The sequence below is a fragment of the Saccopteryx bilineata genome, chromosome 3 (assembly GCF_036850765.1).
Source record: "Saccopteryx bilineata isolate mSacBil1 chromosome 3, mSacBil1_pri_phased_curated, whole genome shotgun sequence".
Lineage (NCBI taxonomy): Eukaryota > Metazoa > Chordata > Mammalia > Chiroptera > Emballonuridae > Saccopteryx > Saccopteryx bilineata.
Genome location: NC_089492.1, coordinates 183304322 through 183323651, shown reverse-complemented (window position 1 = coordinate 183323651; position 19330 = coordinate 183304322). Strand labels below are relative to the sequence as shown.

At 41.8% G+C, this 19330-nt stretch overlaps 1 protein-coding gene across 5 annotated transcripts in view; it reads left to right on the top strand.

Annotated features, from left to right (window-relative positions):
• Positions 1 to 19330, top strand: part of SIRT5 (sirtuin 5) — a 36607-nt gene that overhangs the window by 11763 nt on the left and 5514 nt on the right. For all 5 annotated transcript variants that reach the window (XM_066268362.1, XM_066268361.1, XM_066268363.1 and 2 more), the window contains 7 exons: positions 1959 to 2108; positions 5615 to 5748; positions 7883 to 8108; positions 9861 to 9948; positions 10719 to 10772; positions 12130 to 12253; positions 15889 to 16004. In XM_066268362.1, the coding sequence (XP_066124459.1) occupies positions 1994 to 2108; positions 5615 to 5748; positions 7883 to 8108; positions 9861 to 9948; positions 10719 to 10772; positions 12130 to 12253; positions 15889 to 16004 (857 nt within the window). In that variant the 5' untranslated portion in view covers positions 1959 to 1993. The remainder of the gene's footprint in view (positions 1 to 1958; positions 2109 to 5614; positions 5749 to 7882; positions 8109 to 9860; positions 9949 to 10718; positions 10773 to 12129; positions 12254 to 15888; positions 16005 to 19330) is intronic.

Below are 19330 nucleotides of genomic sequence, written 5' to 3'. Positions count from 1 at the left end.
AAAATATTAATACTTGAAAAAATAATAAAAGTTATTTAAGATATTTCCAGTGACAGCTTGTCACCCCCTGGTTCTTTGGCACTTTTTCTCTTTATGTTATATGTTTGTTTACTGAAGTAACAAACGCGAGGGAATTAAAATGTAGCATTTCATCAAAGGTATAATGAGTTTTATGAAATGAATAAATATAAGCATAGTTCTGTCAAATTTTTTCCACCTATGGACAGAATGAACATTAACATTACTATGGGTGCTTAGAATATCCTGTTGCACAGATGAACGTTAAAAAAGAGTAAGGAATGTAAATTTGTAATTTCCACATTGGGCAGCTGCCCAAGCTCCCACCTTAGAGAGAACCCTGATTACAAGTGCCATTTTAACAACTGGTTCACTAAACTCAATGAAAAATTACTGTATTTTCCTATGTATAAGATGCCCCCATGTATAAGATGCACCTTAATTTTGGGGCCCAAAATTTGAAAAAATATGTATTACATCAAGTTATTGAACTCAAGTTTTATTCATCATAAAATTCATACAACTCCTCATCACTGTCAAAACTCCCATCCATTTTCTTGTCCTCATCTATGTCTGATGACGAATCACTGTCTTCAACAATAAGCACAAAAACAAGCATGAAAAAGCACATGCAAATAAAAAAAAAAATCTACAACCACTGTATAAGACACATCCAGTTTTTAGACCCCAAATTTTTCAGAAAAAGGTGCATCTTATACATGGGGAAATATGGTTGGTATCGATTCTGCCAAACCAGTACCAGCCAGCTGAATCCTGCCACTGACAATATAATTAAGAGCTAGAACAATTCCATTACCTTAAAAAACCCTTGTGGCCCTTTGTATATTCACTCTTCCCTGTTCAGGCAACCACTGATGTGTTTTCTGTCCCGTAGTTTTGTCTGTTCTAGAATGTCATGTCAGTATAATCATAAATACATTCCTTTATATAGCAGCCATGTTGCATATTGTAAATGTGCCATTATTTATTGAACTTGTCCCCTGCAGATGGATATTTAGTTTATTTCTAGTCTCTTGCAGTTAATCACAATGGTCTAAAGAACAACCCTGAAGATATGTTATTGTGGATGTGAATAAGTCTGTTGTAAAAATGCCCAGACTTAGGATTTCTAGATCAAAGAGAAATGTATTTATAATTTTAATAGGTCGTTCTCCAAAAGGATTATGAGGGTTTGGGAAATACATTATTTTTCTATTTTTTCTATTTCTATTGACCTTTAATTCTGAGTTCTTCCAACAATTTGACCTCCTAGATAGAAGTCAGCTCTGCTGATTACCATGCTATATCATTGATTCAAATATTGTCTTCTCTGTGTCTTGTTTTATAAGATTCCTCAGGGATAAAGATTTCTTTAACATGAGGTCATCTTTATCCTATTTGTTGTCATAATAAATATTTTTCCTGCTTAGTTCAGTTCTCAGAATTTACATTCTCATAAACAATATTTTAACCAAAAATTGAGAGGCCAGTGGTTTTAACACCTTTTTAACAGCAGCAGAACATGTTTTTCACATGAATTCTCACATCTAACCTCTTATCAGCCCTTTAAGGCAGTGGTTCTCAAACTTGAGCATTCGTCAGGCTCACCTGGACAAAGTTGTGTGCCCCCCTCCAGATGTCTGATTCATGGGCTTGAGGAATGGAGTCCAGGACTTTGCATTTCTAGCAAGATCTCTGGGGATGCTGTTGCTGCTGGTCTGGGGACCACACATGAGAACCGCTGTTCCAGAGTACCTAGGTGCTCTTGAGAACAAATAGAAAACAGCTGGTTTAGAGGCTGAGTACCATAAAGACCTGGCACTAAAGATTGTTAAAGACCTACTTACTTTATCTATCTATCTATCTACACATACAGGCATATTTGTGAAATACAAGCATTTTTTTATTGTTTCTATTTGTTTTTTGTGATTTTTCTAAAGTCCATCTCAAGAATTAGTACTATAAAGAAGACTTGATGGGACCTCTCCAGATCATCCCCAGCCGATTAATTTCCCAACTGTATTGTCGATTGAACTCTCCAGCCACTACAGGAACCAAGATTTGCCTAACAATGGCTCGTCCAAGTTCAAGTAAGTCTTTCTTAGCCTGCCATCTCCTCATCTCCAGTGGATTTTGAAGTACCCGACAGCCCCTATACTTTTAGGGGAATGTTTATATTGAAGTGGGTGCTGGGCAGGATTTTGGAGGCAGATCTGTCCTTTTCTCCTTAGGCAAGCCCCTTCTGGGACAGGTCAAAGATGACCTCTTAGTAGTCAAGGTAAGTCCATTAAGACATTTGCTGCTCCTTCCAGAATGTTTGCATTTAAGCAATTCACATGATTTGTATTCTAAACCGCTCACCTCTCTACAGGGGAAAAAAGCTGGTGATTGTCCTACAGGGTACTATGGGGTTAAATATTTTACTGGACAGAAATAATTTCTATCTCTTCCTGCCAACAACCTACCAGTTAACTTATCTGGGCCCTTACTCGATGGTGGGTATGGAATCTAACACCTTTATCTAACAAAGGAGCCTTAGGAGCACCTGTTAAACAGTGCTCAGTGTGGCATTGGAAGGCCGACCTGAACTCGGCTTCATTTCCCACTTCTGGATAACTTTTTCTAATACTGCAAGTCTGCTGAATCCTAATAACATCTCCTTCCATTTGGCCCGATCTCAGGAGCGATAAAGAGCCCAAAGGACCCAGTTCCACTCAGCTGACAACCCCTTGGTGTTCACAACTGTGCAGGACAGGTTGCTGGAGGCTGTGGTGGGACCCAGGAGTGTGTGCTTGACCAAAAGTGGGCCTCCTCCTGAGTCTGCAACCGCAAGCATGCCGCTGTATTTGCCTTTAGCAGTTCAGAAATGTCTTTTTTTTAAAAAATAAGATTTTACACTGCTTTAACATTATTATATCTTTCACCCTGTTTTCCAAGAACCTCACCTGAGGTGACTTTGTTTCTATAAGTTGCTTATAGTACTTTAGTAGAAGTTACTCTGACCTGGCAATCTATTTGTCCATCTCAAGTAGGATTACAGACTTTCCTTTTGGGGTAGGAAACACTTTTAGAGCAGGGAAAGTTTTGTGGGTGAATTTTGAAGTCTTTAAGGATGTTTGTAGGACTTGAACCCAGGAGCCATATAATGAGTTTCTAGAAAAATATCTGTACATTTTCTTTTTTTGCATCTTGTTCTTTCAGGGGATAGATCTACAAACTCGAATCTACTCAGACTGGGTTTCTTTTTCAGAAATCTTCCTGGCTGGGTAGCTTTAGTGAGCCTTAGTTTTCACACCAGTCCATTTCTAAAAGGGACCTGAGTGTAGGCAATGTTAGTGTGGCTAGCAGGTAGTTGGGCTGGTTACACTTAAAGGCAACAGTGTGCCTGACCATCTTCCTTTCTTTGAGCCTTACTGTGGGAAAACATCCCAGGGAGCTCCAGGACTTTGGCTGGAAGGGAACGGGAGCCTCTGCTCCTTTGTTTCTGAGAGCCTGCTTTGACACTCCATTCATTTATGCCAGCAGTCAGAGAGGAAGAGCAAGGGAGGGAAGATGGAGCCTTTTTTGAAATTCTCTATCCTGTGTGGACCCTAGAGGTGGTTCTGGGCTTAGCAGGGTGAAGACGTGTTATCCTATCCTTGCCTAGAGGGAGCCAACGAGTATGAGAAACCAATAGGATCCTCCTTACCAACTTGGGGTACAAATGAAGTCACCATCCTTTTAGTAATCACATTTATTATCTCTGAGCCCCTACCCCACTATCTTTCTTTTCCTTGATCCTGCCTGTCACCCATTCCATCTCTTAGGGTATCCTCATTCAGCCAAAGGGCTAATCTTGCTTGCTGTTGCCTGGGGGGGGGGGGGGGAGACCAGGAAGCCTGCTCTATCAGCTGTGGAATTCACTTCCACTTTTGCTGAACTTTTCAGTGTTTTTGCACAGGTAGGCCACTCTTAGATGTGCCACATGGCCCAGGCCACCCCAGGCAGTGTTGGTCTGGCACTTGCTTCTTCAGGTGGAGGGCAGAGAGGGAGTCTCTCTTCTCCCTGGAGCTTGTGCTCAGCTCTGTCAGCTTACACCTGGCCTGCTGGGGCCTCAGCACTTACGTCTCGCATGAGGGCCTGCAGAGCCACAGTGTCTGGGAGAGAAGAGTGTTGCTCTCAGCCAAATGCTGGGCCCTGACCTAATGTCTGCCACCTAAGAGCAACAGTGGCACTTCTGAATCTGGCTTCTTGTTCTTATCCTGGGATGAGGACATTTGTTTTAGGGGCAAACTCTACCTTGTGATCCATGTAAAGTATGTGGCACAGAGCCTGGGGTGCAGGGAGCCTCACTGATGATGGCGGCTGCCCCTGTTGGTCTGAGTTCAGGGAGAATGCCTGGAGGTGCAGAAGGACTTCTATCCGGAGGGCAAGCCATGGTCTGTGACCATGATTACTGCTGCCGTGTTATTCTCTGTTCAGTTCCCTTCTGTTACCCCAAGTCTCTGGTGATGTCTTATTGAAAAGTCCAACTCTTATTTGAGCTGTAAAGGAGAAAGTCGTGTGTTCAGGTTTAGGGCACAGTATTTGTTCACGGGGGAGGGGCCCTCATCCTCACCTTTGGTAGTGATGCTGAGAGAAGGTAGAGTCTTGCAAAGGGAAGAAGGGAAAGCTTTGGGGTCCAATGGCCTGAGGTCAGTACACACATGTGCACGCACAGTTGTTTTTACTTCCATGAAGGAAGATATATTTCCATCCGTTAGCCTCTTGTAATGTTTATACCAGACCTGCTCTAGGGAGGACACTAGTATGCACATCAAATTGCCAGGGGAGGCCAGGATAGCAGAAGGTCAGTGATTCACAAAAGATCGCACAAATGGATGTTGGCGGAGCAGAGATTTTGAGCCAGTGCTGTGTGCCTGTGGGCCCTGCTTATTGCTTAGGATGATGTGCATTCACACATGAAGGACATGGATGGCATCTTCATGGTTCAGGAATGATTTTATTTGGCTATCTTAAAGTACAATTACATGCAAAGTCAAGCTTCAAAATACAAGTATCTCCCGATAGGGTCTATAGTCTTGGGGTCTATCATCTTCATACAATGTCAGGGTGGTTAACTCTTTTACAAACTGACAGGAAATGTCTGGTCCATGGATCCGTGGTTGAAAACCACTGCTCTACTCAACTTTGCTGTTACAAAAGACCTACATTAGTATCTGTTTTCACTAACTAAAAGAAGTTTTGCATTTATGAAAAAAGGTGAAAAACAAAAACAGCATCAAGCATTTGTTTTGCAGTGAGTTATACACACACCCCGGGCAGAGAGAGCAGCACCCCCCCCCCCAGCTGTTTCTCTGGGAACTATTGTATATTCAGCATCCAGCGCCATAGCTTTCAGCAGTGTCTGCAAGCATCTGTGCTTTATCTTCATTTATTTTGTGCATTCATTAGCAAAATGTGGCCTAAAGTAGTTGCTTCTTTGCATAATTTATGCAAGGTTTCATGGGAACACTCCACCTTCAGACAGCAAGGGAAACCTAGGCAGAAAATTGATATGGTATATAAATACTCAGATGGTGCACTGCATTGATAAAGATTTTCATTCTCTCTTTAGATATGGCCGATTTTCGGAAGATTTTTGCAAAAGCTAAGCACGTAGTCATCCTTTCAGGGGCGGGCATCAGTGCTGAGAGCGGGATCCCGACTTTCAGAGGAGCTGGCGGTTACTGGAGAAAGTGGCAAGCTCAGGTTTGTGGTGTTTCCAGAGCATTAAGAGACTCTCCTGAATTAAGCCAGAGCAGAGTGTGACTCAGAACCCATACCAATGCCTGAAACAGGGAGAGCAAAGTTTTGAAATGAACTATGACTCTTGCGGTGTTCATTTTGGCATCAGCACAATGTCCATATCATTAGGATCCGAGATTTCAGCAAAGCAGCCACTTTCTTTACTCTCTAGTATGTATAGATTCCACTCATTCAGATAACAATTAGATATTTTCTAGTTACCAAAATAGAATTGGAAAACCTTGGTTAGCGTAATTCATTACTATAGATGTTGAAATTAAGTATTACATATTTTTAAGTTTCTGTGAACGTTTCACATTAAATCTGAAGTTGAGTTATTGAAGGTCTAGGGCTTGTTCAAAACTTTATATGAAGGCCATTAGAATGTAAGTTCTTTGGGTGTGTGAATTTTTTAATTGAGTTTTTATTGAGGTATATTATCTATACAATAAAATTCACCAACTTTAAATGTACAAGCGAATAACTTTTAACAAATGAGTACATAGTGTGGCCACCATTATGACCGACCACCTGTGGAGTGCTTCTGTGCCCCCAGTTCTTCCCTCCTGGCCCTCGGTAGCCCGCTCCTCCCGCCCCAGGGAAAGCCCTCGTTTTGGAGGGCAGGCAGTTTTGTCTATTTTACTCATTGCTCCATCCCGGGCTCCCAGAACTCTGGAACAATGTGGGTGTTGGATAGATGTTTGTTGGTTGAATGGAGGCAATCATAAATCATTACTTCAGTACATGACTTCCAAATTTAGTGGGTAATTTCTTACTCAGTGGAGGGTTAAGGAACCTCTGCTGCCCTCCAGCTGAGGCCTGGGGATGCAGACACGGGGCTCATCACCTCAGAGGCAAAGGAGGGGAGAAAGAAGAGTGGAGGGCCATCAGGGTCCCACAGGAAAGAGGAGCCACAGAGAGCAGTCCTTGAATTAGAAAAGCAGGGGTGTGGCTTAGCAGGTGTCAGGAGGAACTCAGGCAGGGGCAGCCAGTCATGTCAGAGCAGCTCAGAGTTTACAGGGAAGCAAAGGAGTAAGGAGAGTATGTATGACTCCAGTTGTGTTCCCAGGACACATATAGGGTGGGGCAAAAGGAGGTTTTCAGTGTATGTGAAACACAGGATTTATTTTGCCCCCCCCCCCATATCCAGGTTCACGTGTTATCTCTAAACTGCTTCAGGGGAGCATTTGAGGTCTTGTTCTCCAACATGTGTCATCATTTTGGCTCAAAAAATCTCTTACAGAAAAAATAAAAATGAAAAATAAATGGCTTCAGGTCACTTGTGCTCTAAGTGGAGGGCAGGAAGGAAGGAAGTATGGGGTTGACACAGGTAACCCCCAGCCTAGAAGACCCACTCCCAGACAAAGGCTGACGTGACTACTAGGTGGATGGGAAAACCTTCACCGTAAAATAAAAGGTATAATCCCAGCACTGTTACCATCAAGGTACAGAACACTGTGGTCATTGCCAGAGGCTTCAAGTGCCCTGTCCCGTTACCCTCCAGCCCCCCGGCAGCCACTGCTCTGCTCTCTGTTCACCAAGATGAGCTCTGTCTGTCCTAGAAGAGGAATTGTATACTTTAAAAAATACTTTTAAAATATATTTTGTTAATATAATGCTTCTGGTAAGTGTATAGCTATCATTATAGTTATAAAAACAGGGTTTCTCAACTATGACCATTATACCTTGCTGGGCATTTTACATTTCACTTTTCCCCCTGGACAAATTCATATATTTTCGAACCCCAACTTATATTACCTTCCTGCGTATTACTTCATGTTCATAACTTACTTGAGTGGTATATGAGGCAGGTCGCATTTTCCCTGAGTTGTCACTGGGGAAATTAAAGTTGATTTCTCCAGGGTTCCTGGTTAGTCCCAAGGTTAGGACACAGGGCTGAGGCTCTGTGTCTGCCATGCTGTATGAGCCTACATCAGATGTGTACCAGCTTGCACCCGCCCAAGGCTGCCTGCCTCCGTTTTAAAGAAAAAGGGGCCTGTGAGTATTTCCTGCAATTGCCTGTGATTCCAGGGTTCCACGCCCCTGCTGCCTGGATGCTCCTTCCCTCCCCGACTCCTGCCTTCTCTCTTACCCCCAGGCCCTGGCCACTCCACAGGCCTTTGCCCAAAACCCATCCCTGGTGTGGGAATTCTACCACTACCGGCGGGAGGTCATACAGTGTGTAGAGCCGAACCCCGGGCACGTCGCCATTGCCCAGTGTGAGGCCCGGCTGTGCGAGCAGGGCCGCCGGTTTATGGTCATCACTCAAAACATTGATGAGCTGCACCGCAAGGCTGGCACCAAGAACCTCCTGGAAATCCATGGTGAGGACTCTCAGCTCACATGGGAAGGGAAACCAGACTTTAAAACACATGGCCTGGCCTGACTAGTGGTGATGCAGTGGATAGAGCATTGACCTGGGATGCTGAAGTCCCAGGTTCTAGACCCCAAGGTCACCGGCTTGAGTGTGGGATTGCTGATTTAAGCACGAGGGATCACTGACATGACCCCAAAGTCGCTGGCTTGAGCCCAAAGGTCACTGGCTTGAAGCTCAAGGTCACTGGCATGGGCCCAAGAATGAGAACCAATCAATGAACAACTTAAGTGATGCAATTACAAATTGATGCTTCTCATCTCTCTCCTCCCTCTTACTCTCTCGAACAAAAACACCATGACCTGCCATTTCCCACCTGAACTTCACTAAAATAGAATCTGCATTTTGACAAGAAGCCCAGCTGTCTGGTGTGCATGTGTAACACAGCAAAAGTGCTGGTTCTTGTGGCTGCATGCACTCCCCTCTCTGAGGAGTTTTATTGAAGGGGTTGTGCTTTGAGACAACTGCCCAGCTGGGCTGAAGGAAACCAGGAGGTGGGGGCATTGAACAGCTGTGGCTTTAGCAGGATCTGGCATGGGAGGACCTTGACATTCCTGGGGGCATCTATTTTCTTTCCCTTTGTCCCCGAGTCGGCACTGTCCACTGAGGCCATACTCGTGCCATGCCCTTCAGCCTATAATGACCTTCACTCTGTCAAGTGACCTTCACTCCGTCAAGCCCACCAAGTTGTGATATGTGGGTTTCATCTTAGGTCCCTCTGGCTTCCTTTCTCTGCCTCATTTTCCCCCTCATCCTCTTAATCCTTCCCCTCTTTGCTGTCACCAAAATGCTAATCCATTTATACAAGAGCATAAATGGGCATGCAAGGAATTATTCCCAAGGACATTTAGTCCCAGGAATATATTTCTAACTGTGGAATTTCCAGGAAAAAGTGAGTCAGTGGGGAATGTCATTTATGTGTGTATGCCGTGACACTGCCCGCTTTTGCCTAGAGCAGTGGTCGGCAAACTCATTCGTCAACAGAGCCAAATATCAACAGTACAACGATTGAAATTTCTTTTGAGAGCCAAATTTTTTAAACTTAAACTATATAGGCAGGTACATTGTTATTAACTTAATTGGGGTACTCCTAAGCTGGTCTTTGTGCCCGTACTCAAGGGGCCAAAGAGCCACATGTGGCTCACCACAGGGTTAGCTCAATAAATGGTTGCTAGTTTTAACAGTTATTTTCTTCATTTATTAGTTGATTATTTATTAGTTGATGTGGTTTTGGATAAAGGAGTCAAACTTTATTAACTTGAAATTAAGATTTGTAAACACACCCCAAGCTACTGAACCTTTATTAATCATGTGCTTAGTAAATCATGCCCTTAGGTTTGCTTGGCTTCACCTACCCTGTTGGCCAGTTCAGATCCACCTGAACTTCACTCCAAGTAATGTGAGAGCTCATCGTGGACGACATTGCTCCCTGTCTCCCTTCCCTGTGGATTACTGTGTCCAGGAGGGCAGGTGCTTGGCTTGTTCAATAGCACTGCATGCCTTTGCATTTCCCATAATACCTAGGGTGGGCCCATTTGCTAAAATGAACATATAAAAACTAAGTGAGTCTACGGCCATACTACCCTGAACACGCCCGATCTCGTCTGATCATAAAAACTAAGTGATTTTGTACCCCTTTGAACATGGAGACAATTGCTCTTAATTATGCTATTTCTGGTCTTGCTTAACTTGTGTTTTTCAGGTAGCATATTTAAGACTCGATGTACCTCTTGTGGAGTTGTGGCTGAGAATTATAAGAGTCCAATTTGTACAGCTTTATCAGGAAAAGGGTAATTATGCTGCACTACAGAATAAATGTATGTTGTTCTCTTTTAAATTGAAGATAAATGTGAGAAAACTGAACATTAATCTAGGATTTGCATGGATATTCATGAGCAATAGGACCAAATACATTGTACCATACTATGAAAGAAATGTTTCACTTACAGTTTACAATGTTAAATGAAAGCCACAGGATCTAGCTCTATACAGTATGATCCCAACTTTGTATTTAAACACGTATACACACACACACACACACACACACACACACACACACACACACTCCCCATGTTAATGTATCTGTATATAGATAATGGAACTGAAGAAAATACAACAAAATGTTAACAGTGATTTCAGGAGTGGGGGAATGATAAGTAATTCTGATAATTTTCTAACATTTCTATGATGAGCATATACTATTATTAGGGAAAGAAATTAAGTAGACTCAAAAAAATTCTGCTGACTAATTTAAATCAGTATAAATTATACAAGTGATATATTAATATAATGTCATTGAAGAAGATTCAAATTGTAACGTATACAGTGCAAATCGTGAAATGCTTCCTCAACTTCATCCCGTTTCCCACATGCAAATTCCCTCCTGAGGTAAAACCGCTGGTCAGTATTTGGTCTCTGTTCTTCAAGTACTGCATGCATTCATTAGGAGTTTTGTACCTTATCCTGCCAGGCAAATAGACACCCTCATTGTGTTGTGTCATTTCCTTGTTCTTTGACTGTACCAATGACATTTTCTCTTCTCTGATATTGTGTACTGCAGTGCTCCAGACCCCGAAATGCAAGATGCCAGAATCCCCATTGAGGAACTTCCTCGGTGGGTAAAAACTTTAATCTGTATTTGGTGTTCCACGTTGCAAAAAAAGAAAATTAGGAATAAAAATCTAAGTTCATTTGGTGAGGTGCTTCTTCAATTCTCAAATGTAAAACCAGCCATGCCCTGTGAGGCCAAAGGCAGACAGACAGAGGATGAGCACTCTGGGGTGAAGAGAACTGCTGCTTGCCAGCCCCTTGGGCCTGCGCTACAGCAGGACAGTGTGGGCTGGAGGATTGCTGAAGCTGTTAGGTCACAGATATGCATCCAGTGTATGTATGAAATGCAGAGTGGCCAGCGTCCTGTAACTGGTCAATAAATGTTAGTTACTGTCATCTTCATCCTCCTCCTCATCAGAATTACTACTCCTGGATTATGGAGACAGTAAAAGGTCTTGCAAAGGTGAAATTATAGGACTAAACATAATTTGTGTAGATTTAAAAAAAAAACAGAAAAATTTCTATGTCAATTTTTCAAAACCAGATCTTAGAATAGCACTTCCAAAAGTGTTTCAGAGAGCACGCAGTCCATGCAGTGTTCGTAGGTGTTGCCAGAAAATAGATGCTGTGTGCTCAAATCACACAGAACTAAACAGTTAAAGCATGTTCATTTTACTGCAGGACTTCTCCGAGCATTTCACTGGCACCCTCTGAAATGTGGTTATAATATGTTAATATGTCACTGGCTTATTTAACCGCAGAACTTTTTGTTTTTCTTAATAAGGGTTTTCATTACTAAATGCTCAAATTTCGATGTGAAAAAACAGGGAATCCTTGGGTGTTCCTGAATAGCACATTAATATGATGCAAATAGTGTTTGGGGGAGATTATTTTAGAAGGTACATATAACATGACTAAGAAATAGGGAATCAATGATGAGAGATTTTTAGTAATCACCACTGGAGAACTTGGCTACATACAAAGCCAGAGAGGTGGGTATCAGAGGAAATGAAAGGAGGTCATTGATGAAATTAGGGGATGGTTGGGGTGTTAGAGGCAAATCTGGGTGTGGTGTTCCTCCCAGGTCTGGGTAACTAAGTACAGCTGTGCCCATGAGTGTGATGAAGTAAGTCACTGGGAAAGAAAATTGTTTAAGAGAAAGTAAAGCTTGTGTGAATCACATCTGTCTCCAAATCAACCCAGTGCGTGCAGACAAAATAAAACTCTATAAGGCAGCTGAAGTTAGTACTTGAGATGCAGGACAAGCTCCTATGAGTTGGGAGGGCAGGATTGGCGATCAGAAGGGTCAGAGGTGACCTAGCTGGACAGACTTGATGGGGGCAGCCTCTGGCCTTCCTCTGACCCACCTGGTCAGACCTTCAGGCAAGGATCAGGTTGGGTTAAGGAGATTATTGTTACAGGTGTGAAGAACCAGGGTGTGGGGGCCTGCTGCGACCTCACGTAGTGTGGTTTGGAGAAAACCTGGACCCTGCTGTTCTGGAGGAGGTGAACAGAGAGCTGGCTCTCTGCGACTTATGTCTAGTGGTAGGTCACGTCCTTCCCTGATTGTGGGAATTTTCCGAAACACCAGACTGGGGTAGACATTGATGTTGTTCCCTCTCTTTCCTTCTTCCTCCCTGTCCCCTCCTTGCTTTCCTTCCCTTAAGATGTGTTTTGAGAGGTCTTGTGGTGTCCTACAGGAAAACTAAGAAATGGTGAATAAGAAATGATCTTAAAATACAAAACTAGGCAAGAATGTGTTACTAGTTCTGATTTTTTAAATAATATATGTTTATTATTAAACTTAATTGAGAAAATACACAAAGAGGAAGTCAGAATCACAGATAATTCTACGATCCAAAAATAACCAGTTTTAGCATTTTAGTTTGTTTTTTTCTAGACCAGAGATGAGCAGACTATGGCCTCTGGGCCAAATCTGACCCATCATCTGTTTCTGTAAATAAAGTCTTACTGGAACACAGCCATGCCCATTCTTCTATGTATAGTACATGACTACTTTCACACTACAATGGCAAAGTTGAATGCTTGCAACAGAGACCATATGGCCTGCAAAACCTATAAAATGCCCTTTTGGCCTTTTACAGAAAAAGTTTGCCCATCCCTGGTCTAGACCTTTCCTTATGCAGATGTGCACATATTGATTAAAATTCAAAAAATGGGCTCACACTCTCAACACTAATTCAAAATACTATATGTACCCCTATGGTCATTACAGCATTATTTACAATAGCCAAGATATGGAAGCAGCCAAAGTGCCCATCAGTAGATGAGTGGATAAAAAAAGCTATGGTACATTTACACAATGGAATGTTACTCAGTCATTAAAAAAAAAAAAAAAAAATCTATCTGACCAGGCGGTGGTGCAGTGGATAGAGGGTAGGCCTGAGACACAGAAGAGCCAGGTTCAAAACCCCGAGGTCACTAACTTGAGTTCAAAGGTCACTGGCTCAGCTGGAGTTCCCCAGACAAGGCACGTATGGGAAAGCAATCAATGAACAAGTAAGGTGCCACAATGAAGAATTGATGCTTCTCATCTCTCTCTCTCCCTTCCCGTCTGTCTGTCCCTATCTGTCCCTCTCTCTATCTCTTTATCTCTCACTAAAAGAAAAAAAAAAATGGAATCTTGCTATTTGCAACAGCATGGATGGACCTAGAGGGCATTATGCTCAGTGGAATAAGTCAGTCAGAAAATGACATATACCATATGATTTCACTTATATGTAGAATCTAAATTAATGAACAAACAAAATTGAAACAGATGCATAGACACAGAGAACAGACTGGTAGTTGCCAGATGCAGGGGGTTCGGGAACTGGGTGAAAGGTGAAGGGATTGAGAAGTACTAATTTGCAGTTACAGAATAGTCATGGGATGTTAAAGCACAGCATAGGGAATATAGTCAATAATACTGTAATAACTATGTATGGTGCTGGGTGAGTCCTAGAAATACTGAGGGCAACACTTTGTAAAGTACATGATTGTCTAACCACTATGCTATACACCTAAAACCAATACAGAATAATTTTGAAGTTTTGGGTGATAGGTATAATCAACAGTTCAAATGCTATAGAAATGTTTATCTGAAACCTATGTACTCTTATTGATCAATGTCACCTCTTTAATTTTCTAAATAAAACTTTTAAAAAAATGTACTTTATGAGAACTAAATATATTTAGTTAATAAAATATACATTGGGCCTTAACTGTGGTGGCGCAGTGGATAAAGCATCAACCTGGAATGCTGAGGTCACTAAACCCTCGTCAAGGCATATATTGGGAGTTGATGCTTCCTGCTCCTCCCCACTTTTTTCTCTCTCTTTCTCTCTTTCACCTCGCCTCTCTAAAATGAATAAATAAAACTAAATAAATATGCATTGCTTAATATACTCATAATATAGTAGCTTGCCCTTTCCACAAAATACTGAGTACAAAAACTGCCTTGAGGTATGCTGCAGTGATGAGGTTATATTCTAAGTGTTGCGATTATGTTGTTTAATAACCCATTAAAATGAAAAGTTTTTGTACTTGTTCATTTTAGAAAAGACAAAATACACTACTCACAAAAATTAGGGGATATTTTATAGTTTCACATTCATTTTGAAATATCCCCTAATTTTTGTGAAGCAATATATATACATTTATAAAATAATAATATTGAAGTAAACTATAATTTAAATTTTTTTTAATAAATTGAAAAATGGTTTTATACTATACGTTCTGTTTTAAAACTACTTTATTTATGTAGCAGCTCACTTTAGCATGATCCATGTCAGTACATCCAAATAATGCATACCGTCTTGTAATTGGCTGTATGGCAGCTGCATGGTGACTGTTTTTATTTTTATTTATTATTATTATTTTTTTTGTATTTTTCTGAGGTTGGAAACAGGGAGGCAGTCAGACAGACTCCTGCATGTGCCCAACCGGGATCCACCTGGCATGCCCACCAGGTGGCGATGCTCTGCCCGTCTGGGGCGTTGCTCTGTTGCGACCAGAGCCATTCTAGCGCCTGAGGCAAAGGCCATGGAGCCATCCTCAGCGCCGGGGCCAACTTTGCTCCAGTGGAGCCTCAGCTGTGGGAGGGCAAGGGAGAGACATAGAGGAAGGAGAGGGGGAGGAGTGGAGAAGCAGATGGGCACTTCTTCTGTGTGCCCTGGCCAGGAATCGAACCCGGGACTCCTGCATGCCAGGCCGACGCTTTACCACTGAGCCAACTGGCCAGGGCCATGGTGACTGTTTTTAATCAGTCCTCTGTTGTTGGACATTCAGGCTGTTTCAAATTTTGATATTTTAAAATAATGCTGTGGTGAATAGCCTTAGACATAACTTAGACATGCTCTTCAAAGTAGTGCCTTAGGACAAATTTCCTAGAAGTGGAATTAATTAGACAAAGAGTAGGCATATTTCGGATTTTCCTTAACATCTTTAGAAGCAGAGGTGCTTTCTCCTGGGAGCATACTTGCTCACCAAGTATTTACTGAGTGCCTCCCAACTTTGAATGTAGGGTCAATGTTCACGCTAGATGGCTAAGTAAGAAAAGCTGGGTTGTAAAATATGTTCTGTTCTTCCCCACCACTCCATTTTTTCCAGTAACCTCAGCACTTGAGTTCTGACTAAGAGCCAGGACTCAAATACAAGTGACAGTTTATTTAGAAAGAGACAAAGGTAGAAGTGAGCCAGCTGGTCTTCTGATTCTTGTAAAGAATGTTTATAAACCTATGTGCTCAGGAAAAAAACTGAAAGACTGCACATCAAAATGAGAGTGGTTATTTTGGGGGAGGAGGATTATGAATACAATTATATGTTTTTTCTTTGGATTGCATAATTTAAAAAAGGAAAGTTACATGGATTATTTGCATCCCTTCAAAAAGCAGAAACAAAAAGAAAACTAACCCCAAAAAGTGATGAGTCATTTCATTACCTGTGTTCATTTGCACAACTCTCCTTTTCACAGCATGTCTTTCTGAATTCTAGCAATGAGCCAAAAACACACTTCCCAAACTTGCTGCTTATCCCTTCAATACTCCATTGATCCCATCCAGCTGAGTTTTCCCCACACTTGCATCCACAAAACCCACCTGGGTTTATGTGAGAGTTTGTGAAAAAATGTTTCTTCTCCCCACAATGTGCTCATTTGTTTCCATCTGTTTGCTTTATAGGTGGGGACTTCTTCTGTGGTTTATCCTGCCGCCATGTTTGCCCCCCAGGTGTCTGCCAGGGGAGTGCCAGTGGCCGAATTTAACATGGAAACCACCCTAGCCACAAACAGATTCAGGTACAGGGATTGTCCAGGTGGGAGATGGAAGATATTGAACAAGTTTGAACATGATCTCTAAAGAAATTTTACCTACTGTTCTATTTTAAAAAAAGAAAAAAAAAATACAGCCTGACCAGGCTGTGGCACAGTGGATAGAGTGTCAGACTGAGATGCAGAGAACTCAGGTTCGAAACCCTGAGGTCACTTGCTTGAGCATGGGCTCACCAGCTTGAGCGCAAGGTCACTGGCTTGAGCGTTGGATCATAGACATAACCCCATGGTCGCTGGCTTGAGCCCAAAGGTTGCTGGCTTGAAGCCCAAGGTTACTGGCTTGAGCAAGGGGTCACTCTGCTGTAGCCCCTGGTCAAGGCACATATGAGAAAGCAACCAATGAACAAGTCAGATGCCGCAACAAAGAAATGATGCTTCTTATCTCTCTTCCTTCCTATCTATCTGTCCCTATCTGTCCCTCTGTCTCTGTCACACACACACAAAAAAATGAGAAAAGACACACCAAGTTTGTGTTTCATTTGGTCTGTGGTTGCTTTCATGGAAGAACAAAATATCTCTGACTATAGACTAAGGTGGCTCTGTTTTTTTACAAGAGGTTTGCCATAGGACTTTTATTTTTCACATTTTGAAAGCTCTTCTTTGATGCCTTAGGCTTTGCTTTCATTGGTCTTTTTCAGCTAGATTTAGTAACGGCAGGCATTCAGATATAGGTAACCAAATGAATGCTCAGCCAGTGAGCCTGGGAGACACCCATGCAGGACCACCTCACTGCTGCTCCCGTCGTGAGGCTCCCTGGGCAGATTTCTCTGGACTAATTGCCAAGAATATGTGTTCTTGTGACCACATTATGATGCTGAATCTGTTTCCCATGTGTATGTGTTTATGGAAAGAGTAGATAATCACAATATGCATCTTAGGTCTCATGCCCTGTCTTCACTTTGTTTTTCTTTTTTCACCCCTGCTTTTTATGTCTTCACTTTTAGTTTAGTTTATATGTTATTGTTAGTCTGCTTAATTCCTTTATAGAATAATATAGAATATAAATAACTAATAAATTAAATTAAAAACGCCACTGAAAATCTTGTCCTTACTTTAACCAGTGTTTTTCAAACTTTGCTATATAATTTTAAAGTACTGATAAGTGGGTACCACACAGGACATTCTGATATAATTGGTCTGAGGTGTACCCTGGGCATCATGATTTTTATAAGCTTCCTAGGTGATTCAAATGCACAGCCAGGATGAGAAACTCTGCTGTCATAAGTCTTCATTAGGATAAAAAAGTGTGCCAGACGATGCAGAAACCCATGTTAATAGGATCCTTTTCAGATGAGTCAGCTGCCTTTTGTCCTAGTCTTCTCCAACTCTTTTTAATCAGATACATCCTGTGTCCTCAATCCGTAGTTCTTCATGTGTAAGTGGTAAGAACTAGAAAGATATCCTTTTAAAAAATTGCTCTCTGTGTCAGACTTAAACTCTGAAGACTACAGAAAGCAATAAAGAGACCTAAACATATGGAAGGGCACCCATATATTTATTTTTCATGTAATAAAAGATCTGAGTTGGCCTCTACCTCTTATGCCCAGCGTGACCAGTGGTTCTGATCATCTATTGTGTATGTCTTCATGTGAAAGGAAACTGAATTTGGTAGTTTTTCCTGCCAGGTAAGAAGAGATTCTTGGTGTGTAATGATACCATTTCATAAATCGGGTCACCTAAAACCACAGACTTCTTCAGGTGCTACTCTTCCTCAACCCAAATTCTCCAGATTCATATCCAGACAACCTGCAGTGTCTCTGTTCAGACATACAGGCTACTTGTTAGAAATGTTGACCAAATTTGACAAGCTGCTCATTGACAAGCACCTACCACAAGAACCACCATCTGTTGGTTGGCTTCTTTGGGGAGCTGAGGCTAACTGTACCACTATGTCTGGGAATTTTCCCAGATGACTATAACTGAGCAGTGAAGCCAACAGTGCTTCTATCTGGGAGTCATCAAAGCTGACACTTAGAGGAGATGAGGGTAATCATCTCTTCCTACTCAAATTTTCAAATGGGGAACCAACCTAGAGCCATCAAGTGGCTTATTTAAACCTACAGCTTAACAGTAGCAGAATTTTTCTTATATCACGTACTTAACAGAATTTGGCTGAACTGTACTTGAGGTCACGTTCAGTTAACTACTGCCTGCTGGTCAAAGTCACTTACCACCTGTATTTGAACATAAAGTTTTGTTGGAACTTGGCCATGCCATGTGCTTATATATTGTCTGTGCTGCTTTTGCATGACAGCAGAGTCAATTAGTTGCAACAGAGACTGCCTGGCCTGTATAATATTTACTCTGGCTTTTCACAGAAAACGTTTGCCAAGCCCTGCTCTAAGTTAATGAGAAAAATAAAAATTGGAATAATATTTGCTTTAACCTGATTTTCTTTATTATCTAAGTAAGTAGCCAGAGTGCTGCCTACATTTTAAACTTGGATCTTAGAAGACTCCTTAGACCTTGCATAAGTTCTTCTGATTCTTTGCCCCAATTCTAATTTAGAAATGAAGTAATTGAATTTGCCTCCCACGGAAATATGTTAATATTTTCAAGCTGTTAATTGGTTTTTTGGTTTTTTTTCCTTCTCATTTTGCCATCCCTGTGGCTGTCTTGGATGATTTCTGATAAACTCTTACTGTTAGAGCAGGGGTCGGGAACCTATGGCTCACAAGCCAGATGTGGCTCTTTTGATGGCTGCATCTGGCTCGCAGACAAATCTTTAATAAAAAATAATAATGTTAAAAATAAAAACATTTTTTTTCATGTATTACAATCCATTCATTTCCTACCACTCATGTTCATGGTTGTGGGTGGCTGGAGCCAATCACAGCTGTCCTCTGGGACAACACCAAATTTTTATTGGATAATCCGTAACATACACGAGTCATTGTATGGCTCTCATGGAATTACATTTTAAAATATGTGGCGTTCATGGCTCTCTCAGCCAAAAAGGTTCCCGACCCCTGTGTTAGAGACTTTATATCCTCAGATTTAGGCTTCAAGGTTTTGTCTGTTACTCAGCCTCAGGGTTCCTTGGCATGTAATGGCCAGTGCATTTGCTGAAATAGAAATGGGATTCATGCTCACTGCCAGGCTGGTGTGCAAGGCCTTCCAAGCACCCTGGGCCCTACACTCCCTGCAACCACCATGATATTCAGCTTTTGATTTCTATAAACTTTGGCATTTAGTTGACATACACAGATATTTATTAAGTAGCTGCTATGTTCTAGGCACTGGGTACTTAGCATAGGATGTGTCAGAAAACAAAATAAAAACCCTACCATTGT